Genomic DNA, 21770 nt, shown 5'->3' with positions numbered 1-21770 from the left:
TGCCACAACACATCTGTAAAGAAGACAGAAAAATGGTGGACCTCAGGAAAATCAGTTCTGGGTCTCTGCCCTATGTAAACGTTTCCCGAAAAGTGTCAGTTCAAGGGAAGATTTTTATCCTACTCTGTATAATATTGGCCGAACCCGGAGGAGCTACCACCCACTGGGTCGTCACTGAAGATGGAAAAATTCAACAGCAAGTACGTTAACGGCCCGTGTTTATAACCGTATGTTGCTAGCTAGGTAACGATTTTAACACATATAGGTAGAACCCGTTTCTTTGACTTTACTGTTGCTAACATTTACTAACACGGCTGAAGGCTCATACTAGCTTGTCAACCATCGATTGCCAATTAACTACTTTTATAAGTTCCTCTCTGGGACTTTTGCTAGCACAGTAATGCAGCAATGCTGACCCCTAGATAAATAACGTTAGCTAAGTTAGTTAGAGAACGGGGTCTCTGGGTAAGCCAGAATTAACTTACATATTAGCTAGCTCTAACTAGCTAAAGGCATCCAATCATCCTAGAAAATCTGAAATAACGCAATCTAGTGATAGGTGATTGGTAGGTAGTAGGTTGGCAAGCTAGCTAATAAGCTACTGGGCTCAAAGATAATGGGCACAACAGAGCTGACAGACTCAGAGTCGGCACATCCAGCTAACTAGTAGTTCTGATGCAACCAATAGTTTTGACATCCAGCACAATGTCAAAACTCTCTTGGTTGCATCGAAGCTAAGTGAATTGAATGTAAAATTGTGCTTTGGGCTTGATGTAAGCCCATAAATAAAAGGGGTTTATTAAATAAAATATTATTTGATATAACCTTTGTAGCTATACACAACTAATCTAATGTATCCACTTACAAGTGATGTTTAGAAGGACTTTAAATGTTCAGACTATTTAGCCATTGACATTCTATTCAGCTGTGGCCAAACTATCTAAAACGGATGGATTGGGAAAAAAACAAAGATTACCAACTGCTACTACTACGTAATTACGGTGTCAAATCAGCCAGGTTCCTCTGCCTCAATTCTGTTTTGGTGCTGTCTCAATTCACGTGTACTGTGGTCAGCGGATTCAGAGGTCTTTGGGGTCGAGTCATAGAGTGGAAACAGGTACTGTTTATTTAAAGACTAACATTTTCAGTTTTTTTGCAGGTTGACTCTCCTTTGAATCTTAAACATCCACATGACCTTGTCATCTTCATGCGACAGGAGACCCGTGTCAACTACCTGAAGAAGTTAGAGGTGATGATCATCTTTTAATGACTACCTCACAGTGCTCATAGCCTATTGCTCTACTTCCTGGTTTTACAATGTTAGTCCAAGGCCACTGTGTTAAACATCTATACTGCTGTGCTCTCCCTTACTTGAAAGATGCAATATCTCCAATATTCACAGCTTTTCAATAGTCATTTAATACTCATTGATTATTGAAGAATATATATTGGATCACATCAGATGGGGCAACCTGTCTTCCTTTCTTTTTGTCCCAGTGAGATATAGCATTGCTTCTAAATCAAGCCACACTGAAAGGTCTGAATCTCATGTCTCTGACCCCTGCTTTGTTCAGAAGCAGCTTGTCGCTCAGAAGATTCACATTGAGGAGAATGAGGACAGGGACACGGGCTTGGAGCAGAGACACTATAAAGAGGATGCCGACTGTGTCATGGCTAAAGTACCCCTGGGAGACTTGGATCTCTACGATGGTACCTACATCTCCCTGGAGAGTAAAGACATCAGGTAAGCCCAGGCTGTGCACTCTTGACCAATCAGTTGGTTGTTACTAATGTGCCCTCACATAACTCATTATCAAGGGGAAGCACTGATAAGGGATGTTGACATATGTCATCAGTGCCGTGTAACGAATCCATTGGTCGCGCTCCAAAACGGCTTCATCTTATCATTGACATTGACCGATGACATGAGTCATTTTTTGGGAGATTTTCAACAACATACAATATACACGCATCATGACACTACAGCACAAAACAAAATAAACTTTTATACAAACAAATATATATTTGTTTTAATTTAACATTTATTTAACTACGCAAGTCAGTTAAGAACAAATTCTTATTTACAATGACGGCCTAGGAACAGTGGGTTAGCTGCCTTGTTCAGGGGCAGAACGACATCTTTTTAGCTTGTCAGCTCAGGGATTCGATCTAGCAACCTTTCGGTTACTGGCCCAAGTCTCTAACCACTAGGCTACTTGCTGGTTACTGGCCCATCGCTCTAACCACTAGGCTACTTGCTGGTTACTGGCCCATCGCTCTAACCACTAGGCTACTTGCTGGTTACTGGCCCATCGCTCTAACCACTAGGCTACTTGCTGGTTACTGGCCCATCGCTCTAACCACTAGGCTACTTGCTGGTTACTGGCCCATCGCTCTAACCACTAGGCTACTTGCTGGTTACTGGCCCATCGCTCTAACCACTAGGCTACTTGCTGGTTACTGGCCCATCGCTCTAACCACTAGGCTACTTGCTGGTTACTGGCCCAAGTCTCTAACCACTAGGCTACCTGCTGGTTACTGGCCCATAGCTCTAACCACTAGGCTACTTGCTGATTACTGGCCCAAGTCTCTAACCACTAGGTTACCTGCTGGTTACTGGCCCAAGTCTCTAACCACTAGGTTACCTGCCGCCCACAAATAAACAATGGAAGTATTTACATACTGTCAGAAGTCATTATTAGAACACACAGTGATATTCGATCATTGGAGAATGTAGGGAGTTTACAAGAGGACAAGTATTCTTGATGACACCCTGGTGATGAGAAATCAGCGAAGATTTCTGATAGAATAAACCATGATGGCTTGTCTTTCAAATCTAGATCTGCATGTCCTACATCATCAGGCATTTTAAACAGCTACATGATACAAGTCAACCACTGGTTACCTTTCTCTTCTTGTTCCCCCTCTTCTGCTGGGCACTACACTAATTCTCCCTGGACCTTGACTATGGCTGTTTCTTTCAGCCCTGAGGATTACGTAGATTTTAGGTCCCCTCTACCCCCGGATCTGGAGAAGCCTGACTGTGCCAGAGTATTTGAGCTCCCATATAGTATCCACGGTTTCCAGCATCTCCGGGTGAGTTTGAAGGGGAAACCAAACCCGCTTGTTAATGTGATGACACATACTTGTCTGGATCTGTGCCATATATGTCTATGTTTTCCAGGGCGTGCAGGAACAGGTGAACCTCACATCTCCTCTGCTCTCTAAAGAGGACCCCATTTTTGGCTCCCTGTCCCACAAACTGGGCCGCAGCATGGATGAGGTGGGCCATCGCATCCAGCAGGGCCTGCTGAGGGTACGTTGTGCTCTATCGCCACTCTTCACACTCACCAACACTGTCTGGTCTGTTTTTATTGGTTTATATATAGCTGCATGGGATTACTTTAAACTTTTATGCACTGATTTGGTCAATGTTATAAATGGACAGTCACTGTTCTGGTTTGACTTTCATATAGTTCCCTTCTGATGACCTGTTTGTTGTGTTGTCCAGAACTCCTCATCCTGGGTGCTGTATAACCTGGCGTCGTTCTACTGGAGGATAAAGAATGAGCCCAGGCGGGCGGTGGACTGTGTGATCCGGGCCCTGCACTTCTCACCCAGGTACGAACAAAGGAAAACTCAGCCCCTGGCTTCAGCTTGTCAGGCATCAGGGTCATGTTCATTAGGACACATGATGTAAAGCACTTTGCAATGGAAAACTAAATGAGCCTTTCTTATTGGCCCTAGTATTCCATAATCCTAGTATTCCATAATGTTGTCTGCCCTTTGGTGGCCAATGAACATGTCCCAGCTATGGTTATTCAACATTCAAACAGTGGATCATATATGAGTTTTAAGTCCCATTTTCGTTGTCTGTTGTGTATCCAGGCAGCACAAGGACCTGGCCCTGGTGAACATGGCCAACATCCTGCACAGGGCCCACTTCTCTGCTGACGCTGCCATCGTGGCTCACACTGCCCTGGATTTGACCTCTGACCTTCTCACCAGCCACTACACCCTGGGCAACATCTACGCAGTGAGTTACAGCACCACTAGTAGATGCACTGAATACAACCCAGGAGATAACACGTTAAAGAGATTCCACTTGTTTCCAAGTTGGTTCCTGATGGAATACACACAAGACAGACAAAACCACAGAAAGATAGCTGTACGACATCATCATCTGGTTTCATCAACAGTTGTAACTCTATCATTCCCTTTGAGGCACCATTCTACATCATGTGTCGTGAAACGGTACTAGCATCTATCAAGAGAAGAGCAGGGGTCCAAGCACTGACCCTTGAGGAACACCAAAGTCAGTTTTTAGGGATGTCTAATGACGATAAAGAAAGCAGGCATTAGGTGATTTAAACCAAATGTAGACTTTAAATAGAACACGTGGTTCTGCAACATTTGTTTCCACTACGTTTTAATATTTCTGGAGGGATGTTGACGTAGACTTGTGTTGGTATTTGTTCACATACAGTCTGCTTTTAATGTTTTCACTACATCGACACTTACAGTAGGATGATACACTGACAGGAGGCTTATACACTAGGCTGATGCACTGACAGGAGGCTTAGACACTAGGCTGATACACTGACAGGAGGCTTAGACACTAGGCTGATGCACTGACAGGAGGCTTATACACTAGGCTGATACACTGACAGGAGGCTTAGACACTAGGCTGATACACTGACAGGAGGCTTAGACACTAGGCTGATGCACTAGGCTGATACACTGACAGGAGGCTTAGACACTAGGCTGATACACTGACAGGAGGCTTAGACACTAGGCTGATACACTGACAGGAGGCTTAGACACTAGGCTGATACACTGACAGGAGGCTTAGACACTAGGCTGATGCACTGACAGGAGGCTTAGACACTAGGCTGATACACTGACAGGAGGCTTAGACACTAGGCTGATGCACTGACAGGAGGCTTAGACACTAGGCTGATGCACTGACAGGAGGCTTAGACACTAGGCTGATACACTGACAGGAGGCTTAGACACTAGGCTGATGCACTGACAGGAGGCTTAGACACTAGGCTGATACACTGACAGGAGGCTTAGACACTAGGCTGATACACTGACAGGAGGCTTAGACACTAGGCTGATACACTGACAGGAGGCTTAGACACTAGGCTGATACACTGACAGGAGGCTTAGACACTAGGCTGATACACTGACAGGAGGCTTAGACACTAGGCTGATACACTGACAGGAGGCTTAGACACTAGGCTGATACACTGACAGGAGGCTTAGACACTAGGCTGATACACTGACAGGAGGCTTAGACACTAGGCTGATACACTGACAGGAGGCTTAGACACTAGGCTGATACACTGACAGGAGGCTTAGACACTAGGCTGATACACTGACAGGAGGCTTAGACACTAGGCTGATACACTGACAGGAGGCTTAGACACTAGGCTGATACACTGACAGGAGGCTTAGACACTAGGCTGATACACTGACAGGAGGCTTAGACACTAGGCTGATACACTGACAGGAGGCTTAGACACTAGGCTGATACACTGACAGGAGGCTTAGACACTAGGCTGATACACTGACAGGAGGCTTAGACACTAGGCTGATACACTGACAGGAGGCTTAGACACTAGGCTGATACACTGACAGGAGGCTTAGACACTAGGCTGATACACTGACAGGAGGCTTAGACACTAGGCTGATACACTGACAGGAGGCTTAGACACTAGGCTGATGCACTGACAGGAGGCTTAGACACTAGGCTGATGCACTGACAGGAGGCTTAGACACTAGGCTGATGCACTGACAGGAGGCTTAGACACTAGGCTGTTGCACTGACAGGAGGCTTAGACACTAGGCTGATGCACTGACAGGAGGCTTAGACACTAGGCTGATACACTGACAGGAGGCTTAGACACTAGGCTGTTACACTGACAGGAGGCTTAGACACTAGGCTGATGCACTGACAGGAGGCTTAGACACTAGGCTGATACACTGACAGGAGGCTTAGACACTAGGCTGATACACTGACAGGAGGCTTAGACACTAGGCTGATACACTGACAGGAGGCTTAGACACTAGGCTGTTACACTGACAGGAGGCTTATACACTAGGCTGATACACTGACAGGAGGCTTAGACACTAGGCTGATACACTGACAGGAGGCTTAGACACTAGGCTGTTACACTGACAGGAGGCTTATACACTAGGCTTATACACTGACAGGAGGCTTAGACACTAGGCTGATGCACTGACAGGAGGCTTATACACTAGGCTTATACACTGACAGGAGGCTTAGACACTAGGCTGTTACACTGACAGGAGGCTTAGACACTAGGCTGTTACACTGACAGGAGGCTTAGACACTAGGCTGATGCACTGACAGGAGGCTTAGACACTAGGCTGTTACACTGACAGGAGGCTTAGACACTAGGCTGATGCACTGACAGGAGGCTTAGACACTAGGCTGATACACTGACAGGAGGCTTAGACACTAGGCTGATGCACTGACAGGAGGCTTAGACACTAAGCTGATACACTGACAGGAGGCTTATACACTAGGCTTATACACTGACAGGAGGCTTAGACACTAGGCTGTTACACTGACAGGAGGCTTAGACACTAGGCTGATACACTGACAGGAGGCTTAGACACTAGGCTGATACACTGACAGGAGGCTTAGACACTAGGCTGATACACTGACAGGAGGCTTAGACACTAGGCTGATACACTGACAGGAGGCTTATACACTAGGCTTATACACTGACAGGAGGCTTAGACACTAGGCTGATGCACTGACAGGAGGCTTAGACACTAGGCTGTTACACTGACAGGAGGCTGATACACTGACAGTTGGATTTTTTTTACAAAACTGGAGTATAGCAATAATTTCTCCAACAGTTATGCAGTGAATATGGATGTAGGATGTGACTGCAGTGCTTGTTGGCATGGTTTTCTTCAGGTGCTCAGGAAGTGTATTCCTGCTGATTTATTGTCAATGTTACCGGCCCTGACCTTCAGTTCTCTCTCCATTTATACTAGACGAGTGAATCATCTCTAATAGATTATTTATCTCTGTCTGTCTCTACCTCCTGTCCTCTATCCTCTTTGTCTTTAGATGCTGGGGGAGTATAACCACTCAGTGCTGTGCTATGAGCAGGCTCTCCAGGCCCAGCTGGGTTTTGAGCAGGCCCTGAGGAGGAAGCACGCTGTCCTCTGTCAGCAGAAACTGGAGCAGCGCCTGGAGGCCCAACACAGGTAAAGGCACAGCGCCTCACTGCTCAGGGTGTGGTTAGGTTCATAGAGAGTGAGGAACCATTTTGAAGGGGATTTGATGGGAAGGGAAGTATTGTTGTGGACACAGACTTCCTCTTCATGTGGCACCGGTTACAATGCTGAAAATAGCCTGAGTCGACAAAATATTATGAACACCTGCTCTTTCCATGACAGACCGACCAGGGGAATCCAGGTGAAAGCTGTGATCTCTTATTGATGTCACTTGTTAAATCCACTTCTATCAGTGTAGATGAAGGAGAGGAGACGGGTTAAAAGAAGGATTCTTAAGCCTTGTGACAGTTCTGACATGGATTGTGTATGTGTGCCAATGAGGGTAAAGACAAAAGATTTTGTCTTTGTGTCAAGAACTGCAATTTTTATTTATTTTACCTTTATTTTACTAGGCAAGTCAGTTAAGAACAAATTCGTATTTTCAATGACGGCCTAGGAACAGTGGGTTAACTGCCTGTTCAGGGACAGAACGACAGATTTTGTACCATGTCAGCTCGGGAATTTGAACTTGCAACCTTTCGGTTACTAGTCCAATCCTCTAACCACTAGGCTACACTGCCGTCCCTGCTGTGTTTTTCACGCCCAACAGTTTCCTGTGTGTATACAGAATGGTGTACCACCCAAAGGACATCCAGTCAACTTGACACAACTGTGGGAAGCATTGGAGTCAACATGGGTCAGCATCCCTGTGGAACGCTTTCAACACCTTGTAGAGTCCCTGTGGAACGCTTTCAACACCTTGTAGAGTCCCTGTGGAACGCTTTCAACACCTTGTAGAGTCCCTGTGGAACGCTTTCAACACCTTGTAGAGTCCCTGTGGAACGCTTTCAACACCTTGTAGAGTCCCTGTGGAAGGCTTTCAACACCTTGTAGAGTCCCTGTGGAACGCTTTCAACACCTTGTAGAGTCCCTGTGGAACGCTTTCAACACCTTGTAGAGTCCCTGTGGAAGGCTTTCAACACCTTGTAGAGTCCCTGTGGAACGCTTTCAACACCTTGTAGAGTCCCTGTGGAACGCTTTCAACACCTTGTAGAGTCCCTGTGGAACGCTTTCAACACCTTGTAGAGTCCCTGTGGAACGCTTTCAACACCTTGTAGAGTCCCTGTGGAAGGCTTTCAACACCTTGTAGAGTCCCTGTGGAACGCTTTCAACACCTTGTAGAGTCCCTGTGGAACGCTTTCAACACCTTGTAGAGTCCCTGTGGAACGCTTTCAACACCTTGTAGAGTCCCTGTGGAACGCTTTCAACACCTTGTAGAGTCCCTGTGGAAGGCTTTCAACACCTTGTAGAGTCCCTGTGGAACGCTTTCAACACCTTGTAGAGTCCCTGTGGAACGCTTTCAACACCTTGTAGAGTCCCTGCCCCGACGAATTGAGTCTGTTCTGAGGGCAATGGGAGCCACTCAATATTAGGAAGGTGTTCTTAATGTTTTGTACACTCGGTGTATAACAGCACAGTGACCTGTCAGTAGGCCTCTGGCTAGCTATATGTGTTCTGTCACAACCCCCAGGTCTCTGCAGCGCACGCTGAACGAGCTGAAGGAATACCAGAAACAGCATGACCACTACCTGCGTCAGCAGGAGGCCCTGGACAAATACAAGCTACTGCAGGAAGAGCAGATCCTCCGCAACATCATCCACGAGACCCAGATGGCCAAGGAGGCACAGCTGGGTGAGATACTTTACTCACACACACACTTTCACACAATATATACGCACACACACTCACACACAATAAACACACGCACTCGCACACAATATACATACACACTCACATGCAATACACACACTTGAATGCAATACACACACACAAGCGCAATACATTTACATTTACATTTAAGTCATTTAGCAGACACTCTTATCCAGAGCGACTTACAAATTGGATACACACTCACAGATGCACACACACACACAAATACAGACCGTGTATCTGGATGAACAGCCATCGTTCATCCATATACTTACATGTACATATTCTCATTCACCCCTTTAGATTGATTGTATAAGGTAGTTGTTGGGGGGGATTGTTAGATGACTTGTTGGTTATTACTGCACTGTCGGAACTAGAACCTCAAGCATTTCGCTACACTCGCATTAACATCTGCTAACCATGTGTATGTGACCAATAACATCTGTTAACCATGTGTATGTGACCAATAACATTTTGATTTGAGTTTTATATAAATGTATATGTCCATTTAGAGATGGTCAGTTAATTCTGTCTATTCACCTTGGTAAACATAAAATAGTGCATCAATAATGAGTTGTTTTGTTCAGGCAACCACCAGATGTGTCGTCTGGGCCAACAACAGAGCAGCCTGTTCTGCCCCTTGGACCTGCCGGTGCGTTATCACCGTGGAGACCTGTTTGAGCACGTCCACCACATCCAGTTTGGAGAGGAGGTCTCTGTGGCGGGCAGCGTTGCTCTGGTGTCGGAGCCAAGCACCAACCAGACCACCAGCTCACACCTCCACCCCTCTGTGTCCGGAGACCCTGAGCCTGCAGCCCTCTGGGGCCACCAGGCCTCCCCCACCGAAGTGAGTTCAAACTGTGTGTGTGTGTGTGGCAGGATTTATTAGTGTGTGTGGATAGTGGGCTTTGTGCTGTGTTTGGCAGGACAGTCTAAAGGTTCTGTGGAGTTGACTGCGTGTGTTTTGTCTGTAGGACATTCAGAGGCTGCTGTGGCCTCGGAGGGCAGACTGTGCTGATGAGTTTCCTGTCATCCCCCCCGCCCACCTACTACCCACCTTCTACCTCCCACCTGAGACACAGGGCCCCAGGTTAGTGTGTTAGACACAGGGCCCCGGGTTAGTGTGTTAGACACTGGGCCCCAGGTTAGTGTGTTAGACACAGGGCCCCAGGTTAGTGTGTTAGACACAGGGCCCCGGGTTAGTGTGTTAGACACAGGGCCCCGGGTTAGTGTGTTAGACACTGGGCCCCGGGTTAGTGTGTTAGACACTGGGCCCCGGGTTAGTGTGTTAGACACTGGGCCCCGGGTTAGTGTGTTAGACACTGGGCCCCGGGTTAGTGTGTTAGACGCTGGGCCCCGGGTTAGTGTGTTAGACACTGGGCCCCGGGTTAGTGTGTTAGACACTGGGCCCGGGTTAGTGTGGGCCCCGGGTTAGTGTGTTAGACGCTGGGCCCCGGGTTAGTGTGTTAGACGCTGGGCCCCGGGTTAGCGTGTTAGACACTGGGCCCCAGGTTAGCGTGTTAGACACTGGGCCCCGGGTTAGTGTGTTAGACACTGGGCCCCAGGTTAGTGTGTTAGACACAGGGCCCCGGGTTAGCGTGTTAGACACAGGGCCCCGGGTTAGCGTGTTAGACACAGGGCCCCGGGTTAGCGTGTTAGACACAGGGCCCCGGGTTAGCGTGTTAGACACTGGGCCCCGGGTTAGTGTGTTAGACACTGGGCCCCGGGTTAGCGTGTTAGACACTGGGCCCCGGGTTAGCGTGTTAGACACTGGGCCCCGGGTTAGCGTGTTAGACACTGGGCCCCGGGTTAGCGTGTTAGACACTGGGCCCCGGGTTAGCGTGTGCCAGGTTGTTTGTATATGCTACCTTTTGGTGCCAGTTTCTAACATGGTGTGTGTTGTATCTTGAAGCCGTGTGTGTGCTGGACGATTGTGTTGACTCGTAGAGCCTCTTCCTCAGCATGGTTTGCGTAACATGTATGATATGACATTCATGTATTTGCTGACCTCACTGATCTGTGTTCAGCCTCCAGACGGTGCTGTACGGTACCGGACCCCCTCCCTCCTCCCTGGCTTCTCCAGACTGTGGCCCTGTGCTCCAGCCCCTCCAGCTGACCTGCCTGCTTCTGTGGGCTGGACCTTGGAGGACAAGGAGCTGCCAGACCCCACGCCACCCAGGTCAGTGCGTGTGTTGGATAGGTGGTCTGTAACATCAACATATTTTAGAGACTGGACTTTGGATTCAATACAATACCATCTTTATTAATCCATTATACAGAGACAACAGAAATGTGTTTTCTGTCACAGTACCCATCTTCACCACTGGGAGCACCACTGAGTCAGCCACAGAGCTGCCCCACTGGAGCAGGGTTGAAGTGTGTCACTGTGCTGATCCTGTGTGTGTGTGTGTGTGTGTGTGTGTGTGTGTGTGTGGGTGCAGGTACTGCTGTCTCGCAGCAGAGGCTGGAGTTTGGAGCAGGCTGGTGCCAGTATAGCCCGAGCCATGAAGAAGGTGAGCGCCGTAGAACAGAGACACGTCGTTTCATATCAGAAATATCCTCCACTACTGTCCTGAGAAATGCGATGGCTTTGGGCTGTTCTGTCAGAATAAACAGCCTTCCACAGTTGTAATAGGAAATGATCCGTCTTCAGACCGTGTAAATCCTCCTCTCCTCCAGGATAGCGCCCCTGGCTGGTTGCTCCAGAACGAGGCGGCGTTGTTCTGGCGGGCGAAGGGTAACGGTACCAGCTCGCTGCAGTGTCTGCGCCACTCCCTGGCCTCGGCTCCGCCCACCCAGCGCCACCTGCCCCTCGTCAACGCTGCCAATCTGCTTCTGCGCCACGGCCTCAGCGCGCACGCACACACTCTGCTGGAGGACGCCCTGGCACTCAACGCCTCTGAGGTACACACACTTTTAACTACTTTATTTAAATCCACAAATCACATTACATTCGAGAAGGATGGAAACATTTCAAAGGTCTTTGTATGCGTGGCCACTGAAGGATACAGAAAGCACCTTGTTCTTCAGACAGCCGACAGGAACAGCTGACAAAGAGCAGTTCCTAGCCCGCTGCTTTGCTCCAGTCTTAGGCAGGCCTGCAGGCCACGCACTGTTAGGTGTTGTACCTGGCTGAGACTGCCAAATATCAGGACTAGTTACAGCTTGCAGCTATATCTGAGGCTGTACTAGTAGGATACGGTGGACTGGTATTTCAGCAATGGTCTGCTCCACGTAACAATCAAATCACACTCTGCTGGAGGACGCCTTGGTTCTCAACACCTCCGAGGTGTACACACACACACACACACTCCTTTTCTTACATTCATGTTCCTGTTCTTGCATGACATATATCCCGAGTGGCGCAGCGGTCTAAGGCACTGCGTCTCGGCGCAAGAGACGTCACTACAATCCCGGGTTCGAATCCAGGCTGTATCACATCCGGCCGGGATAGGGAGTCCCATAGGGTGGCGCACAATTGGCCCAGCGTCGTCCGGGGTAGGCCGTCATTGTAAATAAGAATTTGTTGTTATTTGACTTGCCTAGTTAAATAAAGGTTAAATTAAACCAGTTATAAAGTGTCATACAGCACCTTTAGGAGTTGTCCACAGTGTCCTCTAATGGGATGTAATGATGTCCACGGTGTTCTCTAATGGGATGTAATGATGTCCACGGTGTTCTCTAATGGGATGTAATGATGTCCACGGTGTTCTCTAATGGGATGTAATGATGTCCACGGTGTTCTCTAATGGGATGTAATGATGTCCACGGTGTTCTCTAATGGGATGTAATGATGTCCACGGTGTTCTCTAATGGGATGTAATGATGTCCACGGTGTTCTCTAATGGGATGTAATGATGTCCACGGTGTTCTCTAATGGGATGTAATGATGTCCACAGTGTTCTCTAATGGGATGTAATGATGTCCACAGTGTTCTCTAATGGGATGTAATGATGTCCACAGTGTTCTCTAATGGGATGTAATGATGTCCACAGTGTTCTCTAATGGGATGTAATGATGTCCACAGTGTTCTCTAATGGGATGTAATGATGTCCACAGTGTTCTCTAATGGGATGTAATGATGTCCACAGTGTTCTCTAATGGGATGTTATATAATGATATACACAGTATGGTCCTAATGGGATGTTATATAATGATATCCACAGTATGGTCCTAATGGGATGTTATATAATGATATCCACAGTATGGTCCCAATGGGATGTTATATAATGATATCCACAGTATGGTCCCAATGGGATGTTATATAATGATATCCACAGTATGGTCCCAATGGGATGTTATATAATGATATCCACAGTATGGTCCTAATGGGATGTTATATAATGATATACACAGTATGGTCCCAATGGGATGTTATGTAATGATATCCACAGTATGGTCCCAATGGGATGTTATGTAATGATATCCACAGTATGGTCCCAATGGGTTGTTATATAATGATATCCACAGTATGGTCCTAATCCACAGTATGGTCCCAATGGGATGTTATATAATGATATCCACAGTATGGTCCTAATCCACAGTATGGTCCCAATGGGATGTTATATAATGATATCCGCAGTCTGGTCCTAATGGGATGTTATATAATGATATCCACAGTATGGTCCCAATGGGATGTTATATAATGATATCCACAGTATGGTCCCAATGGGATGTTATATAATGATATCCACAGTATGGTCCTAATGGGATGTTATATAATGATATCCACTGTATGATCCTAATCCACAGTATGGTCCCAATGGGATGTTATATAATGATATCCACAGTATGGTCCTAATGGGATGTTATATAATGATATACACAGTATGGTCCTAATGGGATGTTATGTAATGATATCCACAGTATGGTCCTAATCCACAGTCTGGTCCTAATGGGATGTTATATAATGATATCCACAGTATGGTCCTAATGGGATGTTATATAATGATATCCACAGTATGGTCCCAATGGGATGTTATGTAATGATATCCACAGTCTGGTCCCAATGGGATGTTATGTAATGATATCCACAGTCTGGTCCTAATGGGATGTTATATAATGATATCCACAGTATGGTCCTAATGGGATGTTATATAATGATATCCACAGTGTTCTCTAATGGGATGTTATATAATGATATGCACAGTATGGTCCTAATCCACATTATGGTCCTAATGGGATGTTATATAATGATATCCATTCTAATGACTCTGTTTCCCTGCTCTCCTCTGGTCCCCTGGCAGCCCCACACTCTCCTGAGCCTGGTGAGCGTGAATTTGGCCCAGGGCAACGTGACGGGCGCCCTGGACCTGTTCCGCCAGACCCTGGCTCTCTCTGCCAGTTGTGCCCAGTGCCGTGCCAGCCTGCCCCTTCTGCGATGCCTGCAGTTCTACCCCTTCCTATACAACCTGCAGCGCTCGCCATGTCCGCGTGAGTGCCCCGGTTCACCTCTCATGCCATACTTTATTGTCCATTGTTGTGGAAATTAATTTGGGAGGACTGGGATAAGTCGTACTTGGCTTATTTTATTGTCAGTACCAACCTTCCCCTTTTGACCTCTGTCTGTCTTGTGTAAGTGGTGACAGTGTTGTAAATTCAAACTTTGACCCCTGTCTGACTATCTTGTCTAGAGGCTTTAATATTAATCAGGTGATCAGCTGTAGTATTGGAGATAGACCTGGAATCTATCTGCAGTCCGCCCTCTGATTTTCTCTCTCTCTCGCACTCTCTCTTTCTGTGTCTCTCTCTCTTTCTCTCTTTCTCTGTCTCTCTCTCTTTCTCTCTCTCTCTTTCTGTCTCTCTCTTTCTCTGTCTCTCTCTTTCTCTCTTTCTCTCTGTCTCTCTGTCTCTCTCTCTGTCTCTGTCTCTCTGTCTCTCTCTCTGTCTCTCTCTCTCTCTTTCTCTGTCTCTCTCTCTTTCTCTGTGTCTCTCTCTTTCTCTGTGTCTCTCTCTTTCTCTGTCTCTTTCTCTGTCTCTTTCTCTCTCTCTTTCTGTCTCTCTTTCTGTTTCTCTTTCTGTGTCTCTTTCTGTTTCTCTCTAGAATGTGGAGAAAAGAGGAAAGTGTTTTAAGTGGAGAAATGTTCCTCTCAATAATTGAAGCTGTTATAAATAGTCCAGCTGCTGCTGCTTTTTAAAAGGTCTATCTGCCAATCAGACGCCAACCCTCTCACCATGTTTAGAACCTCCACACACACACTTTCTATGTAGAGGTGAAAAGGTGCAGGGTTACAAGAGAGACCCGTCTCCACTATGATGTCCAGTTCTGGTTTCTGTATTTGTTGCTTGAACGTCCTGCACATGGTTGGAAGGTCAGTGTGTGTGTGCTGATGGCTTTAGTGTGTGTGTGTGTGTCAACAGAGGGTGCTTTGTGTGTCGGTGAGGAGGATGTGACTCTACATCTAGATGAATGGGAGGCTGGCAGTACACAGAAGCAGCAGGAGGACCCCACCACCACAGCTGCCCAGGCTCTGCCTGTCTCCACAGTGGAGGAGGCCCTCCTGTTTGAGAGTAAGACCCTTGTGATTTGGACTATGTATGAAATCAAATGAACAGAACTGTTCATGGAGTTATGCTCAAACATCTGGATTCTGTTCATTAGGGCACTGTAGCAAAACGTTTTGCAATGGAAAAACTACATGTCATGTTAAACCCTCCCTGTTTCTGTCCGTTTTCTTCCGTTTGGTACCTAATGAACAGGACCCTGCCTTTCTGTTTGTAACAGAGGTGGTGCTGGACAGTAACGGCTCTGGAGAGGCAAGCCAACAGCCTGGAGGAGGAGAGAGGGATGAGGAGGAGTGGCAGCTGAAGGAGGAGCTGATGGGGGCCTTCGAGGGGGCTCTGGACGTAGGGGGCAAGCGGGGCGACCTGAGGGGCATCCGCGTGCTGAAGAACGACCGGGTGATGGGAGCGGGCCGGAGCGGAGGAGGGCCATGCTTCGGGAACTGTGAGGATGACGAGGGGGCTGAGTGGGTAGGTGTCCTGTCCTGAGTAACTACCATGATGTAATATAGAGACAGACAGGGGGCTGAGTGGGTAGGTGTCATGTCCTGAGTAACTACCATGATGTATAGAGACAGACAGGGGCTGAGTGGGTAGGTGTCCTTGTCCTGAGTAAACTACCATGATGTAGTGGTCATGTCCTGAGTAACTACCATGATGTAATATAGAGACAGACAGGGGCTGAGTGGGTAGGTGTCCTTGTCCTGAGTAACTACCATGATGTAGTATAGAGACAGACAGGGGCTGAGTGGGTAGGTGTCCTTGTCCTACATGTCCTGTCCTGAGTAACTACCATGATGTAATATAGAGACAGAAGGGGGCTGAGTGGTACATGTCCTGTCCACTACCATGATGTAATATAGAGACAGACAGGGGGCTGAGTGGGTAGGTGTCCTTGTCCTGAGTAATTACCATGATGTAGTATAGAGACAGACAGGGGGCTGAGTGGGTAGGTGTCCTTGTCCTGAGTAAATACCATGATGTAGTATAGAGACAGACACAGTGGGTAGGTGTCCTGTCCTGGTAACTACCTAGAGACAGACAGGGGCTGAGTGGGTAGGTGTCCTGTCCTGAGTAACTACCATGATGTAGTATAGAGACAGACAGGGGGCTGAGTGGTACATGTCCTGTCCTGAGTAACTACCATGATGTAATATAGAGACAGACAGGGGGCTGAGTGGTACATGTCCTGTCCTGAGTAACTACCATGATGTAATATAGAGACAGACAGGGGGCTGAGTGGGTAGGTGTCCTTGTCCTGAGTAACTACCATGATGTAATATAGAGACAGACAGGGGGCTGAGTGGGTAGGTGTCCTTGTCCTGAGTAACTACCATGATGTAGTATAGAGACAGACAGGGGGCTGAGTGGTACATGTCCTGTCCTGAGTAACTACCATGATGTAATATAGAGACAGACAGGGGGCTGAGTGGTAGGGGGCTGAGTGGTGTCCTGTCCTGAGTAACTACCATGATGTAATATAGAGACAGACAGGGGGCTGAGTGGTAGGTGTCCTGTCATGAGTAACTACCATGATGTAATATAGAGACAGACAGGGGCTGAGTGGTATGTCCTGTCCTGAGTAACTACCATGATGTAGTATAGAGACAGACAGGGGGCTGAGTGGGTAGGGTCCTGCTGAGAAACTACCATGATGTAGTATAGAGACAGACAGGGGGCATGTCCCTGAGTAACTACCATGATGTAGTATAGAGACAGACAGGGGGCATGATGTACCATGATATAGAGACAGACAGGGGGCTGAGTGGTACATGTCCTGAGTAACTACCATGATGTAACTAGAGACAGACAGGGGCATGAGTAACTACCATGATGTAATATAGAGACAGACAGGGGCTGAGTGGTACATGTCCTGCTGAGTAACTACCATGATGTAATATAGAGACAGACAGGGGGCTGATGTCCTGTCCTGAGTAACTACCATGATGTAATATAGAGACAGACAGGGGGCTGAGTGGTACATATACTGAGTAACTACCATGATGTAGTATAGAGACAGACAGGGGGCTGAGTGGTAGGTGTCATGTCCTGAGTGTCCTGATGTAATATAGAGACAGACAGGGGGCTGAGTGGGTAGGTGTCCTTGTCCTGAGTAACTACCATGATGTAGTATAGAGACAGACAGGGGGCTGAGTGGTACATGTCCTGTCCTGAGTAACTACCATGATGTATAAAAAGTTCTGTCCAAACAGTAGCCAGGCCCCAGCCCAACATCCCCCCCCCTCTCTGTGTTCCTGGTCCTCCACAGATCACATTCCAGGTGAAGCGTGTGAGGAAGCCCAAGGCGGACAGCCCTGAGGTCTGGGGCAGTGCTGAGGACACCCTGCAGGGGGAGACACTGCTCCCTGGAGGCCACTCTGTCCTGGAGATCAGTGGCCCCACCATCCCGTCCCCTGGGCCCTCAGGTAATAAACAGCCTGCATGCTCACAGACAAACTCACAGTAACAATCTCTATTGATTTACTTGACTCCTCGTGTCCTCTCGCCGCCTCCTCAAAACCCATTGGAGAAGAAGGCCAGTTGGGAGGGACCTCAACTTTAACATCCAATGGGTTCTGAGAAGGATGCGAGGAATCAAGGAAATACAATTTGAGATTCTCCCATAAAGACAGTTATTTTAGTCATCATCATTGAAGAAAGTGTGTGTGTGTGCAGGGCGATGGAGGGACTACACCGGTCTGGGCTGGCCGGGGCCAGAGGAGTGCCAGAGAACACGCAGGGTCGACCTCACCACCGTGGCCAGTACCTGGCTGGCCGTGTCTGCCAAGAACATCGAGTCAGTACCAACCTTCCCCTTTGACCTCTGTCTGTCTTGTGTAAGGGGTTAGGACAGTGTTGTAAATTCAACCTTTCAACTCTGTCTGGTTATAACATAACTATATATAGTGTGTGACAGTGGTTTCCCAACCCTCCCCTGGGAATCTACCTCCCGGTCCACATTGTTCCAACCCTCCCCTGGGGAATCTACCTCCCGGTCCACATTGTTCCAACCCTCCCCCTCCCCTGGGGAATCTACCCCCGGTCCACATTGTTCCAACCCTCCCCTGGGGATTCATTGTTCCAACCTCCCGGTCCACATTGTTCCAACCCTCCCCTGGGGAATCTACCTCCCCTCCCGGTCCACATTGTTCCAACCCTGCACTGACAGCTGATTCAACTAACTAATAAACTAGTAAAATGTTGACTGCCACTGAAGTCAGTTTGGATTCACTTTATTAGGACTTAAAGGGATAGTTGAAGATTTAAACTCTTAAAAAAATATATATATTTACACTGTTAAGATGAACTCTTGGATACCATTTGTATGTCTCTGTGCCGTATGAAGCACGGTCGTGTCTGGAGCCATTGCTCACTAGCCCAGTGACAGGAAGTCTACTGTAGCAACTAGCATAAAACTACCCTCAACTTCCTTCAAACTGTACACATAACATTGGTAACCATGACTTCATCTGACTCTGGCGAAGGAGATAGTTCAAAATTTTGGCAAAATAAATATCTTCTTTACATCCAAAGCCACTTTTTAATTAGAAAAATGTCTAAAGTTCTATTCCCCCCTCCCTCGCTGTTCTCTCGTTTCCCCCCCTCCCCCGCTGTTCTCTCGTTTTCCCCTCCGCTGTTCTCTCGTTTCCCCCCTCCCTCCGCAGCATCACAGAACACATAGACTTCACCACTCCACTCCAGGAGCCTGCGGTGGAGCCATTGTGCAACGCCAACCTGGCTGCCAGCATGCACACCCTGGACCACCTGGCTGGCGTGGCCAACCGCGCCGCCATCCACTACACCGGAGAGAGTCAACTCAGAGAGGTAGGAGACAGAGAGAGTCAACTCTGAGAGGGAGGGGACAGAGAGAGACTACTCAGAGAGGGAGGGGGCAGAGAGAGTCTACTCTGAGAGGGAGGGGGCAGAGAGAGTACTCTGAGAGGGAGGGGGCAGAGAGAGTCTACTCTGAGAGGGAGGGGGCAGAGGACAGCAGAGAGAGTCTACTCTGAGAGGGAGGGGGCAGAGAGAGGAGAGGGGGCAGAGAGAGTCTACTCTGAGAGGGAGGGGCAGAGAGAGTCTACTCTGAGAGGGAGGGGGCAGAGAGAGACTCTGAGAGGGAGGGGGGAGAGTCTACTCTGAGAGGGAGGGGGGCAGAGAGTCTACTCTGAGAGGGAGGGGGCAGAGAGAGTCTACTCTGAGAGGGAGGGGGCAGAGAGAGTCTACTCTGAGAGGGAGGGGGCAGAGGAGTCTACTCTGAGAGGGAGGGGCAGAGAGTCTACTCTGAGAGGGAGGGGCAGAGAGAGTCTACTCTGAGAGGGAGGGGGCAGAGAGAGTCTACTCTGAGAGGGAGGGGGCAGAGAGAGTCTACTCTGAGAGGGAGGGGGCAGAGAGAGTCTACTCTGAGAGGGAGGGGGCAGAGAGAGTCTACTCTGAGAGGGAGGGGGCAGAGAGAGTCTACTCTACTCTGAGAGGGAGGGGGCAGAGTTTCTCACATCTCACCAGTCTTTATCATTTCACTGTTCTGCCATGATCCTCAACCGGATTTCCGTTTGTCATTCAGGTTCTACAGAATCTGGGCAAAGATAAGTTCTCCCCTCAGTCCTTTGAGCAGGTGGGCACGCGCATCGCCAAGGTCTTGGAGAAGGTAGGTGTTTGTGGAGGTGGCAGCTGCCCGTCAGGCTATTCTACAACCCTGTTTCACCCAAATCACAGCATCTTCCGGCAGTATAAAGATCAATAAAATCCTGCAGACAAATGAAAGTCTCTTCTCTCCTGAGCAGAACCAGACATCGTGGGTCTTGTCCAGCATGTCTGCTCTCTACTGGAGGGTGAAGGGTCAGGGCAAGAGGGCCATCGACTGCCTACGCCAAGCCCTCCACTACGCCCCGCACCACATGAAGGTAACATGGACTGAGACTTGCCCAATAATAACACACACGTTTGTTTTCCTTTGCAAAACCTCTTTCTACTGTGTGAACTGCTGAACATGACCCTGTGCTTTAGGGCTGTGTGATGATTCAGTATCTCTCCCTCCTTCCCCGTCCTCCCTCTCAGGATGTACCTCTGATCAGCCTGGCCAACATCTTCCAGAACGCGGCTGTGGGAGGACGCTCTGACCGTGGCCCGCATGGCTGTGGAGATCGCCCCGCACTTCGTTGTCAACCACTTCACCCTCGCCAACGTCTACATCGCCATGGTGAGCCCACCACCATGGGAACGGACCAGCATTGTTGTCATGGCCTGGCCATGAGTCGTCTGGTTCAGGGTCTGTCGTCTGGTTCAGGGTCTGTCGTCTGGTTCAGGGTCTGTCGTCTGGTTCAGGGTCTGCCGTCTGGTTCAGGGTCTGCCGTCTGGTTCAGGGTCTGCCGTCTGGTTCAGGGTCTGCCGTCTGGTTCAGGGTCTGCCGTCTGGCTCAGGGTCTGCCGTCTGGCTCAGGGTCTGCCGTCTGGCTCAGGGTCTGCCGTCTGGCTCAGGGTCTGTCGTCTGGTTCAGGGTCTGCCGTCTGGTTCAGGGTCTGTCGTCTGGTTTAGGTGCTTAATTCCCTTCGTGTCAGTGGTTGTGAAGCAGGTTATTTATGCTGGTATTGGTAAGTGTGTGTGTGTGGAATCTTATGCTGGCTGCGTGTCAGGTGGGTGTGTTGAAGAATGCTAATGCTGCTGTGTCAAATGATGACATGAGTATAAATTGTGGTAATTTGTGTAAATACTGATCAGTTGTATTTATTATTCCTTGTTCACTTGTGTGTGTGTGTGTGTGTGTGTGTGTGTGTGTCTCCAGGAGGAGTTTGAGAAGGCCATGCGCTGGTATGAGTCCACTCTGGAGCTGCAGCCAGAGTTTGCCCCTGCCAAGGACCGCCTGAGAACCATCCAGTGTTACCTGCTAACCAAGAAGGACCGCCGTCTACCCTGAGACGACTCCACTGGAGAAGCCCTCAGCACACACCCACCACACACACAAAAACATAACTTACAGTAGTTACTCACAAGAAAGCGGTTGTTGATTTTTTTTTTTTTTTTAAGTCATTTTTTTTTAAGTCATTGCCATGATCAGATTTATGTCCAATTAGGAATTTGGGGGTTCCATTCAGCCTCCCTGTCCCATAGACTACTAGAGCCCAGCAGTCTCATCACTCAGCCTCCCTGTCCCATAGACTACAGTAAATAGAGCCCGTAGTCTCATCATTCAGGGGTAAAACTCAATCACTTCCATTCATTGCAATTCTGTATTAGGAAGCTTTGGGATGTATCCCGTCATTCAGCCTCCCTGTCCCATAGACTACAGTAAATAGAGCCCAGCAT

General features: G+C 48.3%; 1 protein-coding gene across 1 annotated transcript; it reads left to right on the top strand.

Moving 5' to 3' along the window:
• The first annotated feature begins 10 nt into the window (after positions 1–10).
• LOC135529577 (tetratricopeptide repeat protein 17-like) lies at positions 11–21482 on the top strand. The gene is given in 26 exon segments (XM_064958244.1): positions 11–200; positions 1160–1249; positions 1575–1744; positions 2985–3096; positions 3185–3316; positions 3512–3621; positions 3889–4036; positions 7112–7251; positions 8792–8952; positions 9558–9817; positions 9945–10060; positions 10998–11074; positions 11077–11153; positions 11412–11483; positions 11650–11874; positions 14217–14403; positions 15331–15480; positions 15695–15942; positions 17741–17897; positions 18148–18268; positions 19137–19296; positions 20033–20116; positions 20253–20372; positions 20527–20564; positions 20566–20668; positions 21250–21482. Coding segments are annotated over 26 exon segments (3558 nt in total). The 5' UTR covers positions 11–32; the 3' UTR covers positions 21382–21482.
• Positions 21483–21770: the final 288 nt, after the last annotated feature.

Source organism: Oncorhynchus masou, unplaced genomic scaffold (assembly GCF_036934945.1).
Source record: "Oncorhynchus masou masou isolate Uvic2021 unplaced genomic scaffold, UVic_Omas_1.1 unplaced_scaffold_1186, whole genome shotgun sequence".
Lineage (NCBI taxonomy): Eukaryota > Metazoa > Chordata > Actinopteri > Salmoniformes > Salmonidae > Oncorhynchus > Oncorhynchus masou.
This window is presented reverse-complemented; position numbering and strand designations above follow the sequence as displayed.